This window comes from Acanthisitta chloris, unplaced genomic scaffold (assembly GCF_000695815.1).
Source record: "Acanthisitta chloris isolate BGI_N310 unplaced genomic scaffold, ASM69581v1 scaffold12544, whole genome shotgun sequence".
NCBI lineage: Eukaryota > Metazoa > Chordata > Aves > Passeriformes > Acanthisittidae > Acanthisitta > Acanthisitta chloris.
In genome coordinates this window covers 50,596-72,196 of record NW_008668828.1, presented here as the reverse complement: position 1 = coordinate 72,196, position 21,601 = coordinate 50,596, and the positions used below count along the sequence as shown (strand labels likewise).

The 21,601-nt window shown below is 43.5% G+C and overlaps 1 protein-coding gene across 1 annotated transcript in view; it reads left to right on the top strand.

The window, feature by feature from the left end:
- Positions 1-21,601, top strand: part of LOC103800710 (DENN domain-containing protein 1A-like) — a gene marked incomplete at its 5' end in the record, with an annotated part of 55,107 nt that overhangs the window by 18,961 nt on the left and 14,545 nt on the right. The window contains 5 exons of the mRNA XM_009073094.1: positions 3,444-3,633; positions 4,149-4,189; positions 4,663-4,734; positions 5,791-5,847; positions 11,210-11,341. Coding sequence (XP_009071342.1) covers positions 3,444-3,633; positions 4,149-4,189; positions 4,663-4,734; positions 5,791-5,847; positions 11,210-11,341 — 492 coding nt within the window. The remainder of the gene's footprint in view (positions 1-3,443; positions 3,634-4,148; positions 4,190-4,662; positions 4,735-5,790; positions 5,848-11,209; positions 11,342-21,601) is intronic.

Sequence of the window (21,601 nt, the reverse complement as noted above, 5' to 3'; positions counted from 1 at the left end):
CCTAATGGTTTGTGTGTTTATTAGAGAGGTGCTGAAGGAGCACCTACGCGCGTCGAAGGCATGCACACAGCAGCACAAAATTCATTACCCTGCACCACATGCTGCCCATGGTAACGCACAGAGATCACATCTGCCTTCCAGGGCAGAACTTCTGTGCTTGTCTAAACAAAATACTCAGTTTTGGGTTGGTGGGGTTGGTGATTTTTTTTTGTTGTTGTTGGGGGTTTTTTTCCCCTCCTTAGAATCAAGTTTTGTGAAATCTTTGCTTCTGTGTGGGACTCTCACTGTTGACCTAATTCGACCCTCATCTTTGAGCCCTGTCTCTGTTGCCCTGCTGTTCTCTCCAGCACTCACCTGCAGTTCAGAGCTCTGTTATCTGGATACACACTCGAGCAGGAGTGCGAGTGGTTCCACTTCCAGGAGTTATCTTAGCTCCCATGGGTCTTTCCACAGGTGTTGTTCGTGTTTGTCCCTTCCTCCACGTCCTCCTCTCATCTGAGCTGTCTTCTGCCCCACCTTTTTCATCCTTTGTATTCACTCTCAAAGTTCCTGCCATAGCCAGTGAGCTGAAGAAAAGTGATTTCCTTGAAAGATGAGGGATCATGGTGAAGTGTTTCACAGTGCAACTGATCAAAATGGGCCTTTCTCTTTCAGTTGGCAATTATGGCTTCTTAAAATGGAGCAGCAGGATTCCTGAAACTCCAGAACAGTCTGAAATAAATCCTAGAATCCTTTAGTTTTCCACTTTAAGTCGTTTTAAACATTATTTTAGAATGTAACAGAATTCCAGTTTTAAAATAGGTCTCGCAACAGATCAGATGTGGGCTGAAACTTTTCAGCTTTCTACGGGGTCACGAGGTAGCAGCACTGCCCTGGTGAACTTCATTATGCCAGATGAGCATAAAATATTCATGCAAAGGCATAAAGAAAAGGCACCTGTTTTTTCAGTGCATCTGAGAGTCTTAAATCTTAGTCTTATGTTTAAAGTTACTTCTCTTCTGTTAAGATTGCTAATTAAATGTGTAATTTTTTGTATTGAAAATAACTGTGTGATCCAGTCCTGAAATACATGTGCATTTTCTGTAGTATATTACAGATAAGTCAGATTCCTCATCGAGTTGTGTTGTGCACAGGTTTAGAGCCTTTGCAGTGCCGTGGTTTAGCCTCTGTTAGGCACTTACAGTTGGAGAGGGGATTAATGGGTATTTAAGGCACTGACGAACCGAGGCCTAAATTGTAGTTGTTGGAAGCAGCAAGTTTGGGAGTCGCTGGGTGTATCAGAGAAGTTACTGTGAGTATTTTACGTGTGAGCAACGCCATTCATTTCACAGCAGATCTGCAGTTCCGCGCGTGTCCCCTCGAGTATAATGTCATTTGTCAGTAAAAGCGGAGCTGATTAGCTTTATAATTTACAGTTAACTAAATCTGTCAGAAAATGGTCTTATTGTCCAGCTTGTCTTTTTGTACTGGAGCTGCTGCTGGGGGTTGGAGCAGTGTGAGCACCTCGGGGAGGTCAGCGAGGCTGCAAGGCACTAATGCATTCTGAGCTGCAAAGCTCACGCTTGACCTTGATGATTAAAGTTTTTCCTGTCATCTAGCAGCAGTTGAGCCTGAATCGTCTCTTAAGAAGTCAAAAGGTCTAATCAAGCTAATGAACAAACTGAATCATTAGTACTGTGGGAAGGAAGCGTATTAACACTGTAAAGGTTCCCCCAGCTCAGTGTGTGTGTCTGTGGGAATGGTGCACAGCGCGGCTGGACGAGGAGGTGTTGTGCTGATGTACAGCAGAGTTCTGTCCACAGTGTCCATACCCTGCTCTGGCTAGGCCAGAAACTTTGGGTTCTTGTAGATGACACGAAGGGTTGCTTGTTTCCTTTCAAATGTTTTGTTAGTCAGGATTAAATGAAAGCTCAACCTTCGTTGGATAAACTTCTCTGGCAGTGGACTAATTACACTTTCCCTTACCCAATGCTCACAGCTATTTTCACACTCAGAGTGTATCTATGTCAGAGAAATATTTTTCAGGGGTCCTTTGTTACGTTCTGGTAGCTGAATTTGGTGGGAAAGCCTTTTTTATATACTGGTCAAGTAAATGTCAGCTGTTAGTCATTTAAATGCAGTCAAACCTTTCAGACAGTGCACACCTTGATTTTGGAGCCAGAACCTTTGTCATGTGTGTCATGGAGACAGTCACCAGTGACTTGTGTACCAGGCACATACCAGCCAGACCTGGTTTTCCAGCCATTTTCTTCTTGTTTACTTTGAAATGAGTGGTTTCTGACTCTATTTATTCTGATGAGAGCAAAGCCATGGGGAAGAAAAAGAAAAGTGTTTTTCGCACTCATGCTTCTTGCCTGGAAAGAAAGTAGTGATTTTGGTTTTCCCTGCAAATACCTGCTAGAGAAAATCAAAGGCAGGTTATTATCTTTACAATTAATTACCCTGAAGCTGCAGTCACCACATAAGAAACCTGCTTTCTTTTCCAGATCAATGGAGATTCACTGGCCCAAGGAAAGGGTGGCACAGACTCTCCTAAAAGAGCGACTTCTTCGCTCTCTGGGCGAGACCCATCCTGTGCTTAGACACTTGAATTGATCCTTTTGCTTCATCATTTTAGTGCCCTGTTGTCCTGACTTTGCACAGCCAGTGGTAAATGAGATTGCTAATTCCAAGCGTTCAGAAATGGAACGATACCACCTTTTACAGGGGGCTCTGAGGTTTTGTGCTATCTAGTGTTAATTTCGAATGCTCAACAGATGAGGAGTCCAAATATATTTTCATATGAGTCTGAAAAAACCTCCATATTAATTATACATCAGTATAATTTTGTCATTCTTTGTTACTCTCTTGTTTTTAATTCAATAAATATATTTGCTTGCTGCTCTGTGTATTTGTAGATGTGTGGAGGAAATTGGTGCCCTTATGGCAGATGCACAGCAGATTCAGCATTACCATAACTCATTAAAATCAGATAAAAGCAGAGCTGCAAAACAAGTTCCGTCTTTTGCCAGCAAGATTGTGACAAAGGGAAATTCCACTCATTCAGTGTGAGCTGCATCTCTCCCAACTGTGGGGAGAACAGAGTGGACACTCCTGACCAGTTCATGCTGCATCTGCTCGGGCATGTAGGCTGAATATACCAAATTCAGATGACTGTGTGTCACATTTTGGGGACAGTGAGTAAAATTACCTTTTTGGATGATGAAAGTTCTTCACCAGATTTAGCAAAATCTGTGTAAAGCCACAGTGGTTTATTTTTATGGTATGAAATTTGCCAGTTTCAGCCTGTTCTTCAGTCCTGTGGTTGGAACAGTTCACTCATTGTTGGGTGAGGTCTGCTTTAGTCACCTGTTTATTCTGGAAGGGAAGCAGGTGAAATGGAGACAGTGGGTTCAGAGGGATTCAGTCCAAGCTTTTCAGTGTTAATGCTCTGAACTCTGCAGGGTGAACCCATCACCTTCTGCGAAGAGACATTTGTGTCCCATCGTTCCACGGTCATGAGGCAGTTCCTGCAGAATGCCATCCAGCTCCAGCTCTTCAAGCAGTTCATCGATGGCCGTCTGGATCTCCTCAACTCTGGCGAGGGCTTCAGTGATGTGTTTGAAGAAGAGATAAATATGGGAGAATATGCAGGTAAGAAATAAAGTATTTTAAGGTAATTTCAGGCACTGAAGTTGACTCACCATTTGTGGGCCATTATGATGTAACTGGTCATTGCAGTTAGGTAAATAAGGGAGGTTCAGGGGGTGGAAGTGCCTTAAGTTTTTGTTCATTTGTCCATCAAGGACTTTGAATAATGTATTGCAGTGTGAAAAAAAGGCTGCTCAATCTTAAAAAACCTCACCTTTACCACTTGAATAAAGTACAGCTAAAGAGTTCTTGCAGTGGAGGAAAATCCTTGACTCAGAACCACCTCAGATTTCTTTTGGTGATCTTAAAAACATCCCAGTGTTCTCAAATGCCTGAGACAGTGTAGAGAAAATAGAAAAGTGTAGGCCTCTCATCAATGCTTTGTCATTGTGTTTCCACTCAAAGACAAGTCTGGCTGTCCTGTCCGTGCTCCTAGAGCCGCTCAGTGCCAGCACTGCACATTTGGAGCTTGTTTTCTGTGCAGCAGAGTTACATTTTGTGTTTGTGATCCTCCCTAGGTAGCGACAAGCTGTACCACCAGTGGCTCTCCACAGTGAGGGTAAGAACATGGTATCTTCCAACAGAAACTGTAATCCTTGTTGGCCCATGGTGCAGCTCTGTGTGGCTGGTATCCCTGTCCGGGTCACCACGACGAACCTGCTCCTGCAGAGTTCAGCTGTGACCAGCTCCAGCTCAGCTGGGAGGAACTGATGTGCTCTTCAGCTGGAGCGAAGAATGGGGGAAAACGGAACGTGGCTTTGTTTGTGAGATGAACTGGAAGACAAGGGCTCTTGGGAGACACTGACATTTCTCCTTTGAGGACTCCTGTGTCGAACATACTTGGCAAAAAACCAGAGAAGCATTCAATGTGTTTTTACTTGTGCCTTTTTCTTTACTTTTGCCATTTTAATACTCAGCTCTGCTGATAAGCATGGCTAATACTTTGCTATTTTAGACCAAGAATGGGGGATTGTAGATGGCTGTTTGCTGTGAGGAGCTCTGATAACATTTCTTCTCTCGCTGTAATTACAGAAAGGAAGTGGAGCCATTTTAAACACGGTAAAGACCAAGGCTAACCCTGCCATGAAGACTGTCTATAAGTTCGTAAGTATTGAGTACTGGCTTACTACTGGGATAAGAGTCTAATTACCATTCTGCTTTAACCTTGCAAATGACACTTAAGACTTAGATTCATTTTTATTGGACTCACAAAATTACTTCAAATACACATTCATCTAAATTTCAAATTTAAATGAGAAGGTAATTCTGAAATTGAAACATAATTGGAATGCAGAGGAGAATGGGAACTTGTGATTTCTTTTGAAAGTAGGGATGATAAATTCTATGTATTACACAGAACTCTTTCTGGGAAGTGGTGCCTGTGTGCTCTGCGGAGCAGCTCTACCATCTCATCACTGCTCGGCAGGAAATCATTGTTCCCTCAGGTTTCCCTGCTTGCAGCTTCATCGAAAGAAGGGAATCCTCTCATTTTCCAAATTGTTTCCATCTTTTCTAAATGTCAATTAATTTTCCCTGGAGATTTCTTATACCTGCTTATTTAGACCCCACCTCACTGAGTTATTCTTTGAGTGGAACTGTTCTCAGTGCTGCTAGCAGCAGCTGGTGTGAGCTGTGCTATCCTGTGTGCTGCCAGCTCCGCTGTGCGGGATCAAACAGCGCAAAACAAGTCAGCAGTTCCTATGTGCTCAATTTTAGGAAATAATGCCACAAAGAGCATTGAGGTAACTATTCAAACTCTGGTTTTCTCCTGCCTTCCTCCAGCCTGAGAGAGATGAGGAGGATGAGATTGGCTCTGTAGATGGAACATCCAGAGCACTGCAAGGAGTGTTTGCTTTCTGCTAGTGTGGAAGAATATTTATTGCAAAGAAAAGTACTGAGAGGGGAAGACGGAGGGTGTGGAATGCAAAAACAATGAAAGATGTCTATGGCATCAAAATCAGGAAAACAAAATTTTTCCAGCTGTGGTGTGGTGGTGTTTTTTGTTTGTTTGGGGTCTTTTTAGCTTTCTGTTGGTTTTGATGTGCTTTCAGTATCCTGTTACAGTTTGTTTTTTTCCTTGCCATTTTTAGTAACAAAAATCAAACTTAGTCACTGCTGGAAATAGAAGGGGATTTTAACTTAAATTAATTTTTCATGCAGGCAAAAGATCATGCAAAAATGGGAATAAAAGAAGTGAAAAACCGCTTGAAGCAAAAGGTACTTGAAGTTCTTATTCAAAATGTGTAAGCACCAGGTCTGAAATCCTCAGCCACTGAAAGCATGATGTGATCAATAGGAAGCTGTTTGATACGGTGTTGTTAGCACACTTCAAAATGCATTACCAGCTGTCCCCGATTTTTCACTGTTATAAATATTCACAGACACAAAAAAATTTTCTTCAAATACATCAAGGCTCTGACTTAAACCCACAAAAGCCAGAAAATTGAGTGTTGTGTTTGGAGCAGTCCCAGTGCTGTCCTTCGTGCTGGGGCACTGTGGGGCTGAACTGCATGTGCACTGGGAGCTCTCCCCTCCAGCCATGGCAGAGAATGCCTTCAAACAGCAAATTGTTGCTATTTCTACAGCAGTCAGTCAGGGAAAATAGTATTGTCTCTGTCTGCCATTGGAAAGGATTTCTGTGTTTCCTGGGTGTCTGCTGCAAAGTGCAGACATGAAGGAATTTATCAGAGTTGGTGTTCATTACCAACTGGAATTATTGCAAGAAAAAGTCCTCAGACTTGTTTTCCAGATCTGTGTGTGTTTGTAAATAGCACAGCCCCAGAAATGCTCAGGTGTGTTATGCAATCCCAACTGCTCCTTTTGAACCAAAGTGTGGTCACGTTGACACACCTCATGAATGGATGGTTAGCTCTGCCTGGGTCTGTTTGAGACACTCTGTTTGCTCTGTGGAGCAGAGCTCCTGGGGTCCTTTGGGGAAAGATCTCTGACTGACTGAGGAAACTGCAGCTCTTCCTCAGAAATTCGTATTCAATTTGGTGCATAATAGTTTTGCTGTTTTTTTCTGTGCTGTCTCTGTAAATTTCTCCCCTAAATTTCTAGTCCATCCCCTTAAGGTAGGGTCAGATGTGTTCTGGGTATGGACACTGATCCACCTGAGCATGTTCAGAGTGTTCGGTCCGAGGAATTCCTGTGCAGCCAAGCTACGAAGCGATGAGCTGCCTGTGTGTCCAGTCCACCTGCTCTTCCCTCTCAGTCCCACAGCACATTGCCAGAGATTCTGGGGGGATAGAAAGTTGTTTTGGGTGCTTTCAATGTCATTTTATTTTATTGCACAGCATTATAAGTGACCACTTTAGGTGTAATTTGAAAAGAAGAGAAACATGATGCACTTTGCTTGTGTATGGATACGGATTTTTTTATGTCATTCCGTGTGTTTCATTTCTGGACATAACCTTCATGAATAATAAAATGTTTGGCCTTCTCATGTGCGTTTCTAAAGCAGCTGGAGCTGTGTAACAGGACCAGATTGTTTTCCTGTATTTTAAATGCTAATGGAATTGTGTGCTGTTGGGTGACATTTGTGTACGAGGCTGAGAAAAGCCTCACTCAGTCACTGCTTTGTTTTATTATTACTGTTGTCCTCCTGCTCTGTCAAGCAGCAAGTTTCTCTTTAAAAAACACACATAACATTTACAACTAAATGGGCCAATTTTGTCTCCCTGTCCTTGTTACATGGCGTTTCTGTAAGTGAGGTGGTTAAACATGGTTGTTCAACATGGGCTTTCACAAGAGATCGTTGTGAGCAGTTGACACGCAGCTCTACCTCTCCTTCCTGCATCATTCTGTCCTTTTCTAGCCATTCCTCTTCTCCCTTTGAGTGCAGATAGGAAGGTAACTAAAATTAGGCATTGCTCTGTTAAAAGTGCTAGAAATAGCAGGAGCTGTTGTGGTCATCCTCGTACGATTTTCAGTCTAGATGCCTGTGCTGCTCTATTACAGGTCCATTATGCACAGGTCTGTTAATGTGTCCTCACCGATTTTCAGGTGAGAACACTGTATTTTTCATGTGTTTACTTCCTAGTATGTGTAAGTGCTAACTGTTTGACATTCTGGCATCATTAAATACTTCATTTTTGCCAAATTTGGGATGCTAGTCTTTCATCTTCTGAGGGTAACCTAAGGTTATTTTTAAACTGAACTTACTGTCCACTGCATTTTAACATACTATTTTCCATTATTAATACAGAAAGTATGCAGGCCCCTGGTAAGGAAAAGTCAAATATAAACATCCCTTTTCCAGTTTTCGCTGCCAAATCTGAGCAGCTTCTGTACAAGACAGAATTTAAAAATGCAATAAAGCTGGAGGTCTGCTTCCTCCAACTCTGCATAGCAATGGTGACCTCTTAAATATAATCAAGAGCCCACGTTGCCCTTGGTCTGCTCCAGTCTTGGGTTTGAATTGCAAATGAGAAATGCAGGATTGACCTGTTGAGAGGTCACCGTGGTGTGTGTAAGGTCCTTCTTTAATATGATAGTGGAGATTGAATGGGGCTCCATTTCCATCCCTTGTTCATTTGTGGTGCAGTATTTCAAAGCAGCAGAAATAGTTTTCAGAGGATTCTTATGAGTGAGAGCAAATAATTGTTAATAGATACAGCCTGGTAGCTTTATTTTATATCTGATACAGTTCTTTTTTCTTTTCCTTTTCCTTTTCCTTTTTTCCCTGGCAAAGGCTGCCTTTTTCCATCTCACAAATGGACCGTGGTGGTCAAGTCCCTCCATTATTGGCTCATTTGAAGCTTAACTACATAGAAATAGGAAGAAGGAGGAATATGGATGGTACCAGCCTCGACTTTCAGTCGGGAGAATGTAACTGGCCGAAAGCTCTGGCTCAGACGAGCTGTATAAATGGTTGGGCACTCGGCATTAATGTATTCGGCATTATTTGAGTCACCAGAGCCTGTGTGGCTCCAGTGAGTGTCTGCAATCAATGAGCTATTGTCAGTGCTTTCAGGAGCAGCTCATTTAGGGCTTTGTAACACAACCTGCAGGATGCGTCTAGACACCCTGAATGTGTTTTCTCTTCTGTATCCAGTGTTTGTAGTCCATTACAGAAGGCCCCTGGAAAAATTACTCATGCATATTTAAACAGAAGAAAACCTTATTCAGTTTAGGTGACAAACTTTACATATTTGTCAATATATCTCTTTCTCTGAAGTCCCTCCTTGAAAACAAATAGGTAGGAAAGATCCCACCTGAACAGACAGTTGTTGGGGGAAGTTCTGCTCATGGAGATGTTATGGAGATCATTCTGGAGTGTGGTAGATCACTGTAGATCTTCTTCTGCAAATCTATAAAGTACCTTTTGTCCTCAGGCAAAAGATTGGTTTGTTTTTAATAATACCCTTCAATTACACTTTCTCTTCATTAAAAGTCACTGAAACATTGCTAGATTATTGCATTTTTGGAGAATTTATTGCAATAATGAGTAACTTATTACCTTCCATTTTTTTCCAGGATTCGAGGGGATAGGTCTCATGTTTTTTGTTATCCTGAACAACATATGTGACTTAAGCTACTTCAGCCATGTCTCACTGACTTAGCCCAATTTCAGGTCTGTCAGTGGGCGAAGGGGTGGCCCTGACTCCTCTGAAGGACTCTGCTTTACATTCCAGTTAGAGAATTGCCTGATGGTTTGGCATTTAGTAATTGTAAAGCTACTTGGAGCCCTTAACTTGGGGCATTTCAACAGAGGTGTCACTGTTTATTGAACTCAAAGGTGTTTTCACTGAAGGTAGAAAACAGACTAACAGTGGCAATAGCTTTAGAACATGTTACTTTTATGTGCAATTACATTGTCAGAGAAGTGCAGCCAACCTATAGCAGTAAAATCTCAAGGATTTGCAGTGATCATTACACATCTGAGGGGATTTTGCTTAATGACTTCATCTCTCTGTATCTCTCATCTCCTCATGTCCAAACCTTTGTGTCATTTTTCCATTGTCTTTGGAAATTTGCCTGGATTGGAAGGTGCTTTGCTTTCGGTTGATTCCCAGCTGTGTTGCCTTGGTTGGAGTCACAGCTCCAGGTAGAACTCTGGCAGCTCTGCAGGGCTGGAAACAGCCACTGCTCAGTGCAGGCCTTGGAGGTGCTGGACACCTTGAGGCACGTTTGGTGTGGCTACACCTGCACAGAAACCTGCAGCTGAAGTTAGTGTTTCATGTCATTGCAGTATACGTTGCTGCCATGGGTTATATGATGCCAAAACTGAGCAGATCCCTTGGTGGCCCTTTGCTGTTTGGAGCTGGAGTATGAGTTGGACAGAGGTTTACGTTCCTTGTCATGGCCTTGTTTTGGGGCTCTTTGTTGCTAATTCTGTGGACTTTGTTGTACTTTTGAGAGCCAAGGTGCCATTGTGCTGCTGGAGCACGGGGGGAGGAAAAAGTTTTTCTCTCTAGTTTGACCTTAACAAGTTGTTAATTCCCCATGATCCTTATGCCCATATTGGGGAGCCACTGCTCCACCAGCTGGATCTAAAGAGGGGTCTCAGCTTCTCTGTGGAGCAGACAAAGCCCCTTAGAAAGTCCATCCAGCTTTTTGTTTCATTTGACCTAAACACATTAGGTCAGTCTGTGTCCAAAGGAACCATTTCTAATTGGCCATCAGCTTACATGGCTCATTATTGTACCTGAGCGAGCCGGGAGCTCGCGGGGGCATGTCAAAGGTCAGGGAATCAAAGCCCTGTCTGTGTCAGCAGCCACCCTTAGGTCAGCCTTGCAGAGCTACAGCGTGTGCAGGCTTCTCTCTATATTTTCCCAGCATTATTTCCTTGACATTGTTGCAGAGATGTAAGGTTTGGGGCCCACTGCGTTACAGACTGTTTCTCAGCTGACTTTCAAACTCTTTGCTCCTTGTCTGATTCCTGGTGTCTGCAGGCCTTTGTCTTTTGAAAAACCTGTGTTCCATGCACCATGCCTGCACTGGCCAAGTCCTCCAGCCTAGGCTGATGGGCCACTTCACTTCTGGAGATGAGAACTAATGTCAAAGCAAGCAAAGAAGAGTTCTGCTAGGCAGCAGTTGGGTCCGTATGCTCTCCTGGAGACATATTCAATACACACCAACCCAAAGACAAAAGGCAAAGCTAACTAAGCTCTGAGTTTCATCTCTCCTTGCCCTTTCCACAAGTAATTGTTGTTCTGCAGATAATTCTGGGCAGTACATAAATGGAATTGCTGTGTTCATTTAGGTTTACAAAAAGCAGAATACCTGTTGCTGGGTTTCTGTTGTATTAGTTTCTCAAATAGAAATCTGAGCTATGTTTTTTCTCCACATACATTTCCTGGCTTTTGTGTGTGTAAGTCAGACGTTGCGTTGGAGGTCCCTGTTTGCACACACCTTGGGCACTGGGAGGAGAGAGGGGTTATTATGTACAAGCTCTGATTGACAAACCACGATGAAATGTTTCATGCTAATGATGTTTTCTTTTCTGTACTTTGGTTTCTTTTTCCCCTGACATCCAAACTGTTAGTCAGCATTATCCTCTAGTGTCTCCTTTGTGCACCTTACCCTTACTCAAGAGTGTTCCTGGCCATGCTATTCACCTTTTCCTACCACACAGGACATTGCTGAGAACGGGTGTTCGGCAGCGCCGGAGGAATCTCTGCCAAGGACAACGCCGTCACCCTTGGCTGAGAAGAAGGACCCGAAGTTAAGAGAGGACAGAAGACCAATCACAGTACATTTTGGTCAGGTAGGTCTTAGTGTTAGCTTTCTCCAAATCGTGTGACTCAGCAAAAACAGAGAAAAGTCACAATAACAAATATGCCAATTGTTTCAGTATTTTTAGTCACTGAATTTCGTTGTAGTTTTATTTGTTGTATCTGCTTAAATGGGATTCTACAAAGTGACTTTTCCTGGGTTTACTAATGCCTTTTGTTCACATGATGATTTTGAGGAAGATAAATCTAAGTGAGTGGGGGGTGAAGCATAATAGTTATAGCAATTTTGTAAACTACTTTCTGGTTCTCTTAGCATGCAAAGTGCTGCAGCCCTCAGGACTGAGGTGTGGAATTTAAAATGTCCTCAGTTATCTACCCAGATCGTTAGTGTCAATATGGAATATCCAGCTATTAAAGCATTTCAACATTCTCTGAAAATTAAATGCAATGAACTAAGATGGAAAAATCAATTAATAGCTTGTTAGTGTTCTCTGTATTCAGTATGGACAGCTGAGCTGCTCACATCCGTTACTCCTGTAATGTGTCTTCTGGTATGTCTGCAAACCAGGGAGTTGGTGTGGCTGTTTTAGGAGCTAGTGGTTTAGGAAATGTTGGAGTTGCTGTAATTTTCATAGACAAACACACAGTATTTATTACCAGTTTGCCAGTGTTCCCTATTAAGGGTAGCCTGACTCAAAAAATGACATGATTTGTGTTCACAGTTCTCTGTTTCTCTGTACCCACTCTTCACAGTTCTGATCAGAAAACAGGAGGGAATATCTGATTTTGTCTAAGGAAGCAAAGTGTAATTTGAAACCAATTGTAAAACATTATAAAATGTGAAGCAAGGCAGGTTTTTGGAGAAGTGTCCATGAACAATGACCAGTCGGTATAGCTGCACTGGCTGTTCAGGTGTGAGAGAGAGCTGCACGAGATTTCATCAGTGCTCAGAGCAGTGTTTGTACAATTTTAGAATTAGATTTATTTCTTTCACCACTGTGCTAAATGTAGGTTCTTGTAGCCATTTTTTAAAGCAGATTCTCTTCCAATTAAGTATTTGCAGTAGTGATTTATTTTTCTCTGACTTCCTGTGCCAGTACGATTGAGAGGAACTGGGGCTACTGGAGGAATGCAGCCATCCAGCTCCAGCAGGGACATGTTACATTTCATTTGAAGCAGCCAGAAATCAGATAATATTATCATCTGTTTGCAGTTTCTGTGAAGCATGGATGGTTCAAACATTTTGGTAGATTGATGAAATATATATTTGAGTGATAAGTGCAACTTTAAATTCATGAGGATTTTTAGCAGTCGCTTTCCAGTTTTTTAATGATCGTTTTCCCTGTGTCAAAAGAAACACATCAGCTTTCCTGCCCCCCTGGCTGTGGTGAGAGGCTCACTGGCTAAGTGCTTATTGCTGTCATTGCATTACAAGTGTTGCCTTCCAAAAACTGATGTGACTTAGCAGTTGTAGGGCTCTCTCCCTCACAGCCTTTGTCCTGGTCTGCTTTTCCCAACAGCCCAGTGCCAAAGCAAAGGGGAAATTGTACTTTCATGCAAAAGGAAAGGATGCTCAGCTTTATGAAATATAGATTAAGGCTTCGGGGAGGAAAAAAGCAGCAACATTTACTGTTTAAATAGGAGGTGGCTTCTAACTCGTGATTAAAGGCAGAGATTTTAGTGTCACTTTTAACTCTGTCTGGAATACAGAAGGTGGGAACAATTAAAAAGCCACAAGAACTCTGAGATAAGGGCTGTTTGTGCATTCATAGCTCTTACAAACCGAAGAGGATGAAAGAGGCTTTTTTCTCATTGTCACTTGCTTTCTACCTCTGCAGCATTATGGCAGGGTATGGCAGAGGCAGAGTTTTTAAAATGCATGCATGCGGCTGGGGGTCAGGCCCCGCGGATCAGTAATGCAGGGAGCCCGTCCGGCGCGCTGCAGCGGCGAGCGGATCAGTAATGCAGGGAGCCCGTCCAGCGCGCTGCAGCGCGAGCCTCGGCGCCGCCGCGCCAGCCTTTAATTGAGACATGCTGTCAAAGTGACAAACACATTTGCATACAGTCTATTTATTTTCGTTGGAAAGGTCTGCAGTCTGCTGTTGGTTGAACATTCTTAATCAGCTCGCTGTAAGTGAGCCGGCAGCGAGCTGTCCTATGCTGGGTGCTTCTCTTCATTACATGACAGATTAGCTAAAGGGGGATGGGCTAGCAAGCCAGCAGCAACCTTTAATTTTAACTCATTATCTCTCACCCTATAGTGAGGTACTTTCTGGCTTTTCCAAACGCAGTTGTGTGTCTGCAGTTGTTAGGCTGCAAGAAACATCAGTAAAATGCCTCGAAATGCCTCTGAAAGCACAGCACCTCAGTGATGGTTGGCCAAAATCTGGCAGTAATTAGGTGACTGGGAGAGATTCCATGGTGTCGTGGCTCGTCTTGGTGAGTGGTGCTTAGGCATCGTTGGAGAGCCTTGTTTATTATGGAGTTGTTTTTGTGGTGCTTGCTGTAATGCTAAGACATTGTGGGAAAGCTCCCCTTGATGGTGAAAGGAAAGATTTTCACCAGATAGCCTGGGGCAACTCAATAAAGATTTAAACAAAGTCTCAGTAAGGCACCAGGAGGCCAATGTCAATGGTGGGACCACAGCTTTTTCCCCAGTGTGCCTTCTTGTTTACCCAGGATGTACCTTTCATACTGACCCTTGGGTCAGCCAAGTACAGCAACTATCACCATAGGCTCTGGGCAATCTGGTTGTACTCAACAAGTAGCAGGAGCAGTAGGGGCAACTCAGGGTTTAGTGAGAGGGAACGATTTTCAAGGCACGGACAAGATTCACACGAAGAGTTTGTAATACTGAGTAGTGCTCTCTGTTTGGGGGAAAAGTAAGGTTGGACTTGATGATCTTAAAGGTCTTAACGTAATGACTCTATGAATGTCATTATTGCTTGCTTTCTTCTGGCTTTTGTCTTTAAACCTGAGCAAAGTGTACTTAAAGCATCAGAACACATGCTGCATATCCAACTGCCATTATCTGCTGCCGGAGCTGTCCTCGGGATCCTTCCCAGTGGGCCAGGTAGGGCAGGCACTGGGGAGCCCAGTAACCATTGACCAGGGCAGAGTGGGACACTAGTACAGGTGATGTGAGACTCGGGTGTTTGGAGCTTATATTATTTTCATACCTACACTCCCACATTTTAGGTAGAACACACATGTCTATCTGTGTTATCTGAGCTGTTTGGAGAATAAACACTACATTGCACCGTGGTGACTTTTGAACACCTTCCTTGTCCAAGACTGCAGCTATTGGGGCTACTTTGGCAGCACCCACAGTGTTCATGCAGGATTGTTACCTGTGTCCAGTCTTCCCACCAGTCTTAGAGGTGGTGTGAGCACACAGGGCGAGCTCAGGGGCTTTAGAAACAAGTTCTTCCTCTGGAGCTTTTCCACAGTCAGTAGCACAGCTTATCTAGTAAAATTAAACCAGCAAATGATAAGCTGCCAGAAACATCACTTGTTGGGAAAGGGAATCATTTCATTAGAAGCAAGTGATCCTGGCAGTTCTGTGCAGCTCTCTAATTGTGTCTGTTATAATTAGAATGTCTTTTGTCAGCTTAGCTGTGTTTGTGCTTCTGTGGCTTGTTTTTATTTACCAGCAAATAGGAAATTTTATTCCATTTATGTACCGAAAGGTAAATCATAAGAAAATACAAAAGACTTTTCCCAGTATGTCTTTACTGAAGAGATTCAGTCATGTTCCACTCTTGAAACTGCAGAGAATCAGTGCTCTGGGGGCTAATGTAAATAACTGTGAAACAAATGGAAAATACACTCATGACTAAAGCAGCTTATCTGACTGTGGAAAGGCTTCTCCACCTTCTCTTCCTGTCTGATTCTGACTGCTGTGAAACTTTTGCAGGCCATGACATGGAAATTGCCATCTCATTTGCTGTTTTGGTCCCATTTGCTGTTCATTTTTCCTATTCCCGATGTGCACTTGGAGACACACAGCAAACAGCTCAGCAGAGCTCTTCTTCCAGGAGATTAAACGGGATTAAGAGGTCAGGGGGAAGATGGGGAGAACACCAGCCAGCTACATTCCAGGAATGCAGAGCTGCATCGCTGAGGCCAGAGGCAGCAGAGGAGGGATTATCTCCAGGGTAAAAGGGATGAAGCAGGGAAGGGAGGAAGGCTCCTTTGCCAGACCCTGTGACTCCCTTCACACCCAGGTGCATCGGAACAATAGCAGATTCCCCTGGATCACAGCAGGCATTGTGTGGCACTGAGGTAGAAACCAAAGGGGAAAGGGGAAAACAAGTTCATTTGCTGATATTCCGCGAGTGTGTGCTCTGGCTGCAGAGCCAGCCTCCTCTTCTGGCCACTCTGGGCTGCTTGGACAATAGCAGGACCTTCATTAAGAGAATGAGCTTCCCCCTTCCACTCTTCCCCACGGATGAGCAGTGTGGACTCCATGTGCCTTTCTGCTGAGTGACATGGTCTTTTCTCCTTCTCTCCATTTGATTCTTTATGGATTTAGCCTAAGTATAGGCCTGCTTCTTTTAAACTATTTTGTCTTCAGAAGGCATTTCTTCTACCCTCATTTCTTCTTACTCCTCTCTGTGACTGTTCCTTTCAGGAAGGAATTCACTGATGCTCAGTATAAGTCACTTGGTAAGAAAGGCAAATGTCTTGACCCAGAGGCACTTGTCCGTGAAATGTCTGCTTGAGACCCCTCAGATGTCCCATGAGGTTCTTGGGACAGTGTTCTTACTCAGGGAGCCAGTGGACAAGATATAATGCATTTGGTTGAAACTGTGCTTTGTGGCGTGCAAGATTTCAGAAATGGCAATGCATGAGGTAGAAGTTAGCTAACTAAAAGGCTTTCACTCTTGTCATGCGTGTAAATATTTGACAAGTGAGCCCTGGTGCTCTCTTTAGGAAGGTGTACACCACCTGCAGGGCCTGCCCAGAGGTTGCTGCCTCTCGTGCACTCACTGCCCAGGACTTTCTAATGAGAAACCAGACAGCTGTGTTCTCTGCAGCAACGGAGTCTGGTGCTGTGAGGGAATTCAGGATTTGCAGGGAGATTGTGTGGCCCTGTCCCTGTATCCAGCAGATGTGTTCATCCACAAAAAAGCACATTCCAGACTATGGCTTTTAGTGTCTTCCAACTGTCTTGGTATTTCAGGCACTCCTTAAACAGGGATGTTCAGAATAAATGCACTGCCTGGGTCCATGCGAGTCAGGTGCCATAACACTTGGATGTGTGAAGGGAACACTGTGGTGGAACTGACCTCCCAGGGCTCTGTGACAAGCAGTAGCAGCTGTAAGATGTCTGCAGAGTTTCCTTGTTAGTCCTGTTACATTGAGGAACCCATAAATATCTTGTAGGGAGTGTCTTGGCCCATCACTGCTGGCATGTGCAAGAAGAGTTGTGCTTTATAAATAATACATACCTTTAAAATAAATACATCAGTACATGCAAGGCTAACCAAATCACCTAGACTGACAACCTGAGGAAAGCTCAGTGTGTCTTATGGATGACTTGCTTCTCTATCAATGTAGATCAGCATCCAGAAGCTTCTTATGTATTACTTATGAAGTTGATACGTGCAGTTAGGCCAGAACTGTCTGAACTGACCTCCAGGCTGCTGGATTAAACCAGAAGATTAAAGGCAGAGAATATGTGAAACACAGGATTCTTCTAACTGCTGCCCCACTGTGACTGCCTGTTTGGCCAGACGCTTTCAGGGTTTGCCCTTCAGAGCTGGGCAGTGCCAAGCACAGCAGTTGTCAGTGCCATGCTGCAGAGACAGGAGCCGTGTCCTTCTGTGGATGTGTGGAGGAGAGTGTCCCCCCAGTTCTGCAGCCTGCCTCAGTGAGCGATAAAGCAGAGAGTCATTGCTGTTTATAGAACTCCGCAAATGAGGGACTATTTCTTTCTTTTTCTCCTGTGCAAGTATTCTGTGTGCTAGAGAGGCATAGCTGTTGAGAGATAGTAAGGGGTATGCCCATTTTCCAACATTTTAAATGATGTGGGTTGCATGTTCTCTTTGATTTGAATTCCAGCATCAGGCCCACGGAAAGCCAATGCAAAGCTGACAAAATGACCAGCTGAAAAAAGAAACCACACACGAAACGGTGTGGCTTTTTTCTTTATACTTAATATTGCATTGCTGGATTTTCCAGTATTTTAAATGAAAAATATATGTAGTTAGTTCCATGTTGACAATGTCCTTGAGGATTTGACAGTGAGATTTTCCAGCAGTTGCTCTTCGTTAGGATCCTGGTGGTGTTTAATAAGGCAGCCAAACCGCTGGCACCTCGGGTTCGTGTTTGTTCTCCGAGGGCTCGGGGCTGCTGCAGTAAGCACATCGACCAGGGCTGATCATTACAAGGGCGTACGCCACCATGAATAAAAATGTCACACGTTCTCCCATCTCACAGCGGTACAAAATGTCAGTCCTGTCAAACAGACATTGCAGGTAGCAGTGAGCAGTCAGTACAAATTGGGAAGCCGAATATTCCCCCAGCTTTCTGATATTCTTCATCTGAAGCAGAAGAAAAACAGTTGTTAACCTATTAGCTGTGATTTTTAAACTCTGCTGAGGTAGTAGATGGATAGGCTTTAACACACGGGGATAAATATATTCCTGGGGTCTGGGATTTTTTGCAACATGTCTCTCCATCCATGTATGTTGAGAAACAGTGAAAACAAGGCACAGTAAAATGGGCCTCATTTTGGTAGAAGTCCTTTGGAAATATGAACAACCTCTCAATGAGATTTTCTCTCAAGCCCTGCCCTGTTTTATCTCTGAATAGTTGTATAAAAACTCTCCTTGCTGGTTTGCTATAGTCCAGAAAGGGCCTGGTTCCATGAGTGAAGGGAGTGTTCCTTCATGGTCCTTTCACCATGTGGGAAAGTCACAGGCAGTGGGGAGTTTATGCTCTTTCTGGGCAAGCAAAGGTTGTGCTGCTTTCAGGGTAAGGCTTGTTGTGTGATGGAGTGTCCATGGAATGTGCTCTTGTCTGGGTGTTGGCCCTGGCTGAGTGCTGTGGACACAGTGCGTTCGCTGAGTTATCCATCTAGGATTGAGGCATGGGCATTGTCAACACAGGATTCTGCTGTTACTACAGGGTCCAGAAAAGAATTGGTGCCAAAGATGAAGTGCAAAGAGGTGCCAAAATATCAAAGAAATAGCAAGAAATTATACCAAGTCACCAGTGGTTGCCTTAGGGGGGACAAGGTGAGCAGGTAAAATGGGCTGCAGTGTTCTGTGTCAGAGGGAGTGTCTCAAAGAAATTCACTCAAAGTCCATTCTGCAAGTACAGATTTCTTTGATTTGTCTCTAATTCCTGCTCAGAACAAAAACCTGGTGTGTGCATTTAAGGCAGTGAATCACTGCAAATGAATTCCTTGCCCAACAACAGTGACTGCTGGAGGAAATTGCCAAAGGAAGGCCCAGCAAGGAGCAGTGATGTCAAAGCTCTGCAGAACCAGAGCAGAGCAGGTGGAAAGTGGATTAGCAGAGCACTGACCTGCTCCTGGCTTGTGTAGGTACCTGTCTGCAGCAGGATTCTTAGCTAAGGCCTCTCTGCACGGAAACAAGATGGAAACAACACGTGGGAGGCCTCTGAGCCAGAATGACTCTCAATTGAGTTAGACGCTTTGTGTTCTGGAGGCGTCTGTTTCCTGTGGGAAGAGGTACCTGCTGCATATAGCTAAGTGCACAGTGGTCTGCAGCACCAGGGCTCTGTGCCAGCTGAATAACACCTGCTGACAGGCACCTCCTTTGGAAAATGTCAGAGTCTTTGACCTGCAAAGTGTCCAGTAATATCAGCTTAATGGTTAGGGGTGTTTGACATTTTTTAGAAGATGTGAATGCACATATAGGCGAGAGGAGGTCAGGGTTGGTTTCCAGCCACACAGCAGACAGAAAGTGAGAGAGAACTAAGTGGTCACAGTCTCAGATTTTACTGATACCACCTTTGGTGGGTTTTACTGCTTGTTTGCATAGGACAGGAACTGCCCTGTCACTGGAGCTGGGAAGTGATCAGAAGTCTTGGCAGGTCTTTAAACCACAGATGCCATTCCAAGTTAACCAGTGCTAGGTAACATGCTTCCTCTCTCCATCACAGAATGACACATGCTGCTTTGGGAATGGCCTGTTTAAGTCTCCTGAACACTCAGAGAAAATATATCCTTCTGATTCTCAAAATCCTTCCTTTTTCCCTGTAATTGCAGACAAAAGAAATAAAATGCCCTTCAGTTCTACAGCCCAGGAGTTTATTATTTAAGCCATGTGTTTTTAGAATAGCATCAGTTATCAACAATAATAACCCACAGTAGTGCACCTACAGCTTTAGGGTTTTGGCTCTAGGCATTGCTACATTTTTGCCAGACTCGTTGTACCTTCCCAATCTACAAATGTGGCTTGAAGAATGAGGCATCCCTTAGAACATGGGGATTATTTTTATCACAGGACCCAGCAGATTTCTGTTGAAGTATTTCAGAGTGTAAATTAAAAATATATGCTGTAAAGCATACACTGTTCCTGTCATCCCAGTTTGTGAGCTGTGCATATGGGAGTATGTAAAACGCAGCGTGCGCTGTGCAGGGATCTGGGTGGATAATAAAACAGCTGCCTCGTAGCTTCCATCTGCTTTCTCTACTGAATCTTTTTAGGTACCAGACATTTTTCAGTGTTGTTATTTTCTCCCTTTTTTTTCTTTTCAATAGTGTTCAGTTGAGGTCCAGCATGTTCTCTCAAAGTCAGCACTTCAGAGCTCCTGCAGCCTGATGTGTGTGAGCCTGGGCACCTCTTTCCCATGTCTGCTTGGCTTTAAAACACACCAGCAGCTTTTAAACCAGTCCTCAATTTCTGAAAGAAATAGGATATGTAGAACAGCTTTGCTTTGGAAATTACTGGAAACACCCCTCACTGCTAAGTGAGGAAGAGAAACATCTCTTTCTATACATACTATCAAACCAGTTTGCTTCTAGTTGCGTTTCCTGTATGCGTTTCTTCCTGGTTGCACTTGTTGCTGCACATGTACTACCACCTCTAATTTACTCACAAAGGCTCTGCTTTGAATACCACTTTAAAAAACATCTCAAGACCTCCACAATTAGTTTGGGATAATGTTCTGCTCATGAACTATTACCTTGCAGACCAAAGATGATGTCTTTTGCAATGTTTTCACTAGTATAAAAACCCGAATAGCTGTATCATGAAAGTTCCTGGGGTATATAATAGCTACTTTATGAGGTGTGGGATCTCTAATGTTTTAGTAGTATTTTTATAGTGTAAAAGTGAATGTAAAATTATTCTTCCTCCAGCAGCACCTCATAGCTTAAAGTCACTTGTCTGATAATTAGTAAACCAGTGCCAGATCTGCAGTCATAAAATTGGCTTTCTGCAAATTTTCTGTCTTGTTGCTTCAGAAGTATTTAGAACAAGACAATTAAGCAAATATCCAGAGGAAAAAGGTATGCTGGTAAACAGCTATTGGTGAGAAAGTGCTAATTTAGACATTTCTCCCCTTCATAGCAAAAGCAGTAGTACCTACATTTAGGACAACACCTAGAATAGCAATTTAGCAGCTTTTAGCACTGCAGCCGTGTGCTGGTTCATGCCCATTCATCCCTACAGCCCAGGTAATTAAGTTGATATTCCCACACAGCTTCACCTGCTGACCTTTTAGAAACAATGTGTTTTGCTGCATTAACAAATTAACTTCAAATCAGTGGCTTCTCAGTAAACACAGTCTGCACAGAGTTTGAACATACTTGCTTATCCCGTTCTGGTGACAGTAACACCAACATGAAAAATGAAGCTCTGGTAAAGGGCAAATACCTGTTACCTGTGGGTGTTCCTCCCATCTGCTCCTCCTCACTGCCCTGTGTCTGGTCCTGTCTGTGCTTCCAGCACTGATTTAAGCCATGCTGTTTCCCTGTCCCTGTTTAATGGAGAGAGCACGCTGCTGAGAATGTGTCATTTGGAGCTCTTGGGGGTTCACAAGTGCAGTGTGTACTGTAGCACATGCAAAGACCTCAAAACAAACTTCATTCCTGGTAGCAGTTCAGTGGCTAAGATAAATTTGAATCCGAGTGTTGGATTTGCCTGTGTTGTTACAAGCACCGAGGTCACAGTTCAGAGAGTTAACACGATGCCTGTTTAGAAGTCCAGGAGACAGAAAAGTTTCTACACCTTTAATCTTTTCCCAGAGCAGCATTTGTGTGTTTCTTTATTGTGGAAACACATAGAATTATTTTTTGATCAGAGATGAAAGCA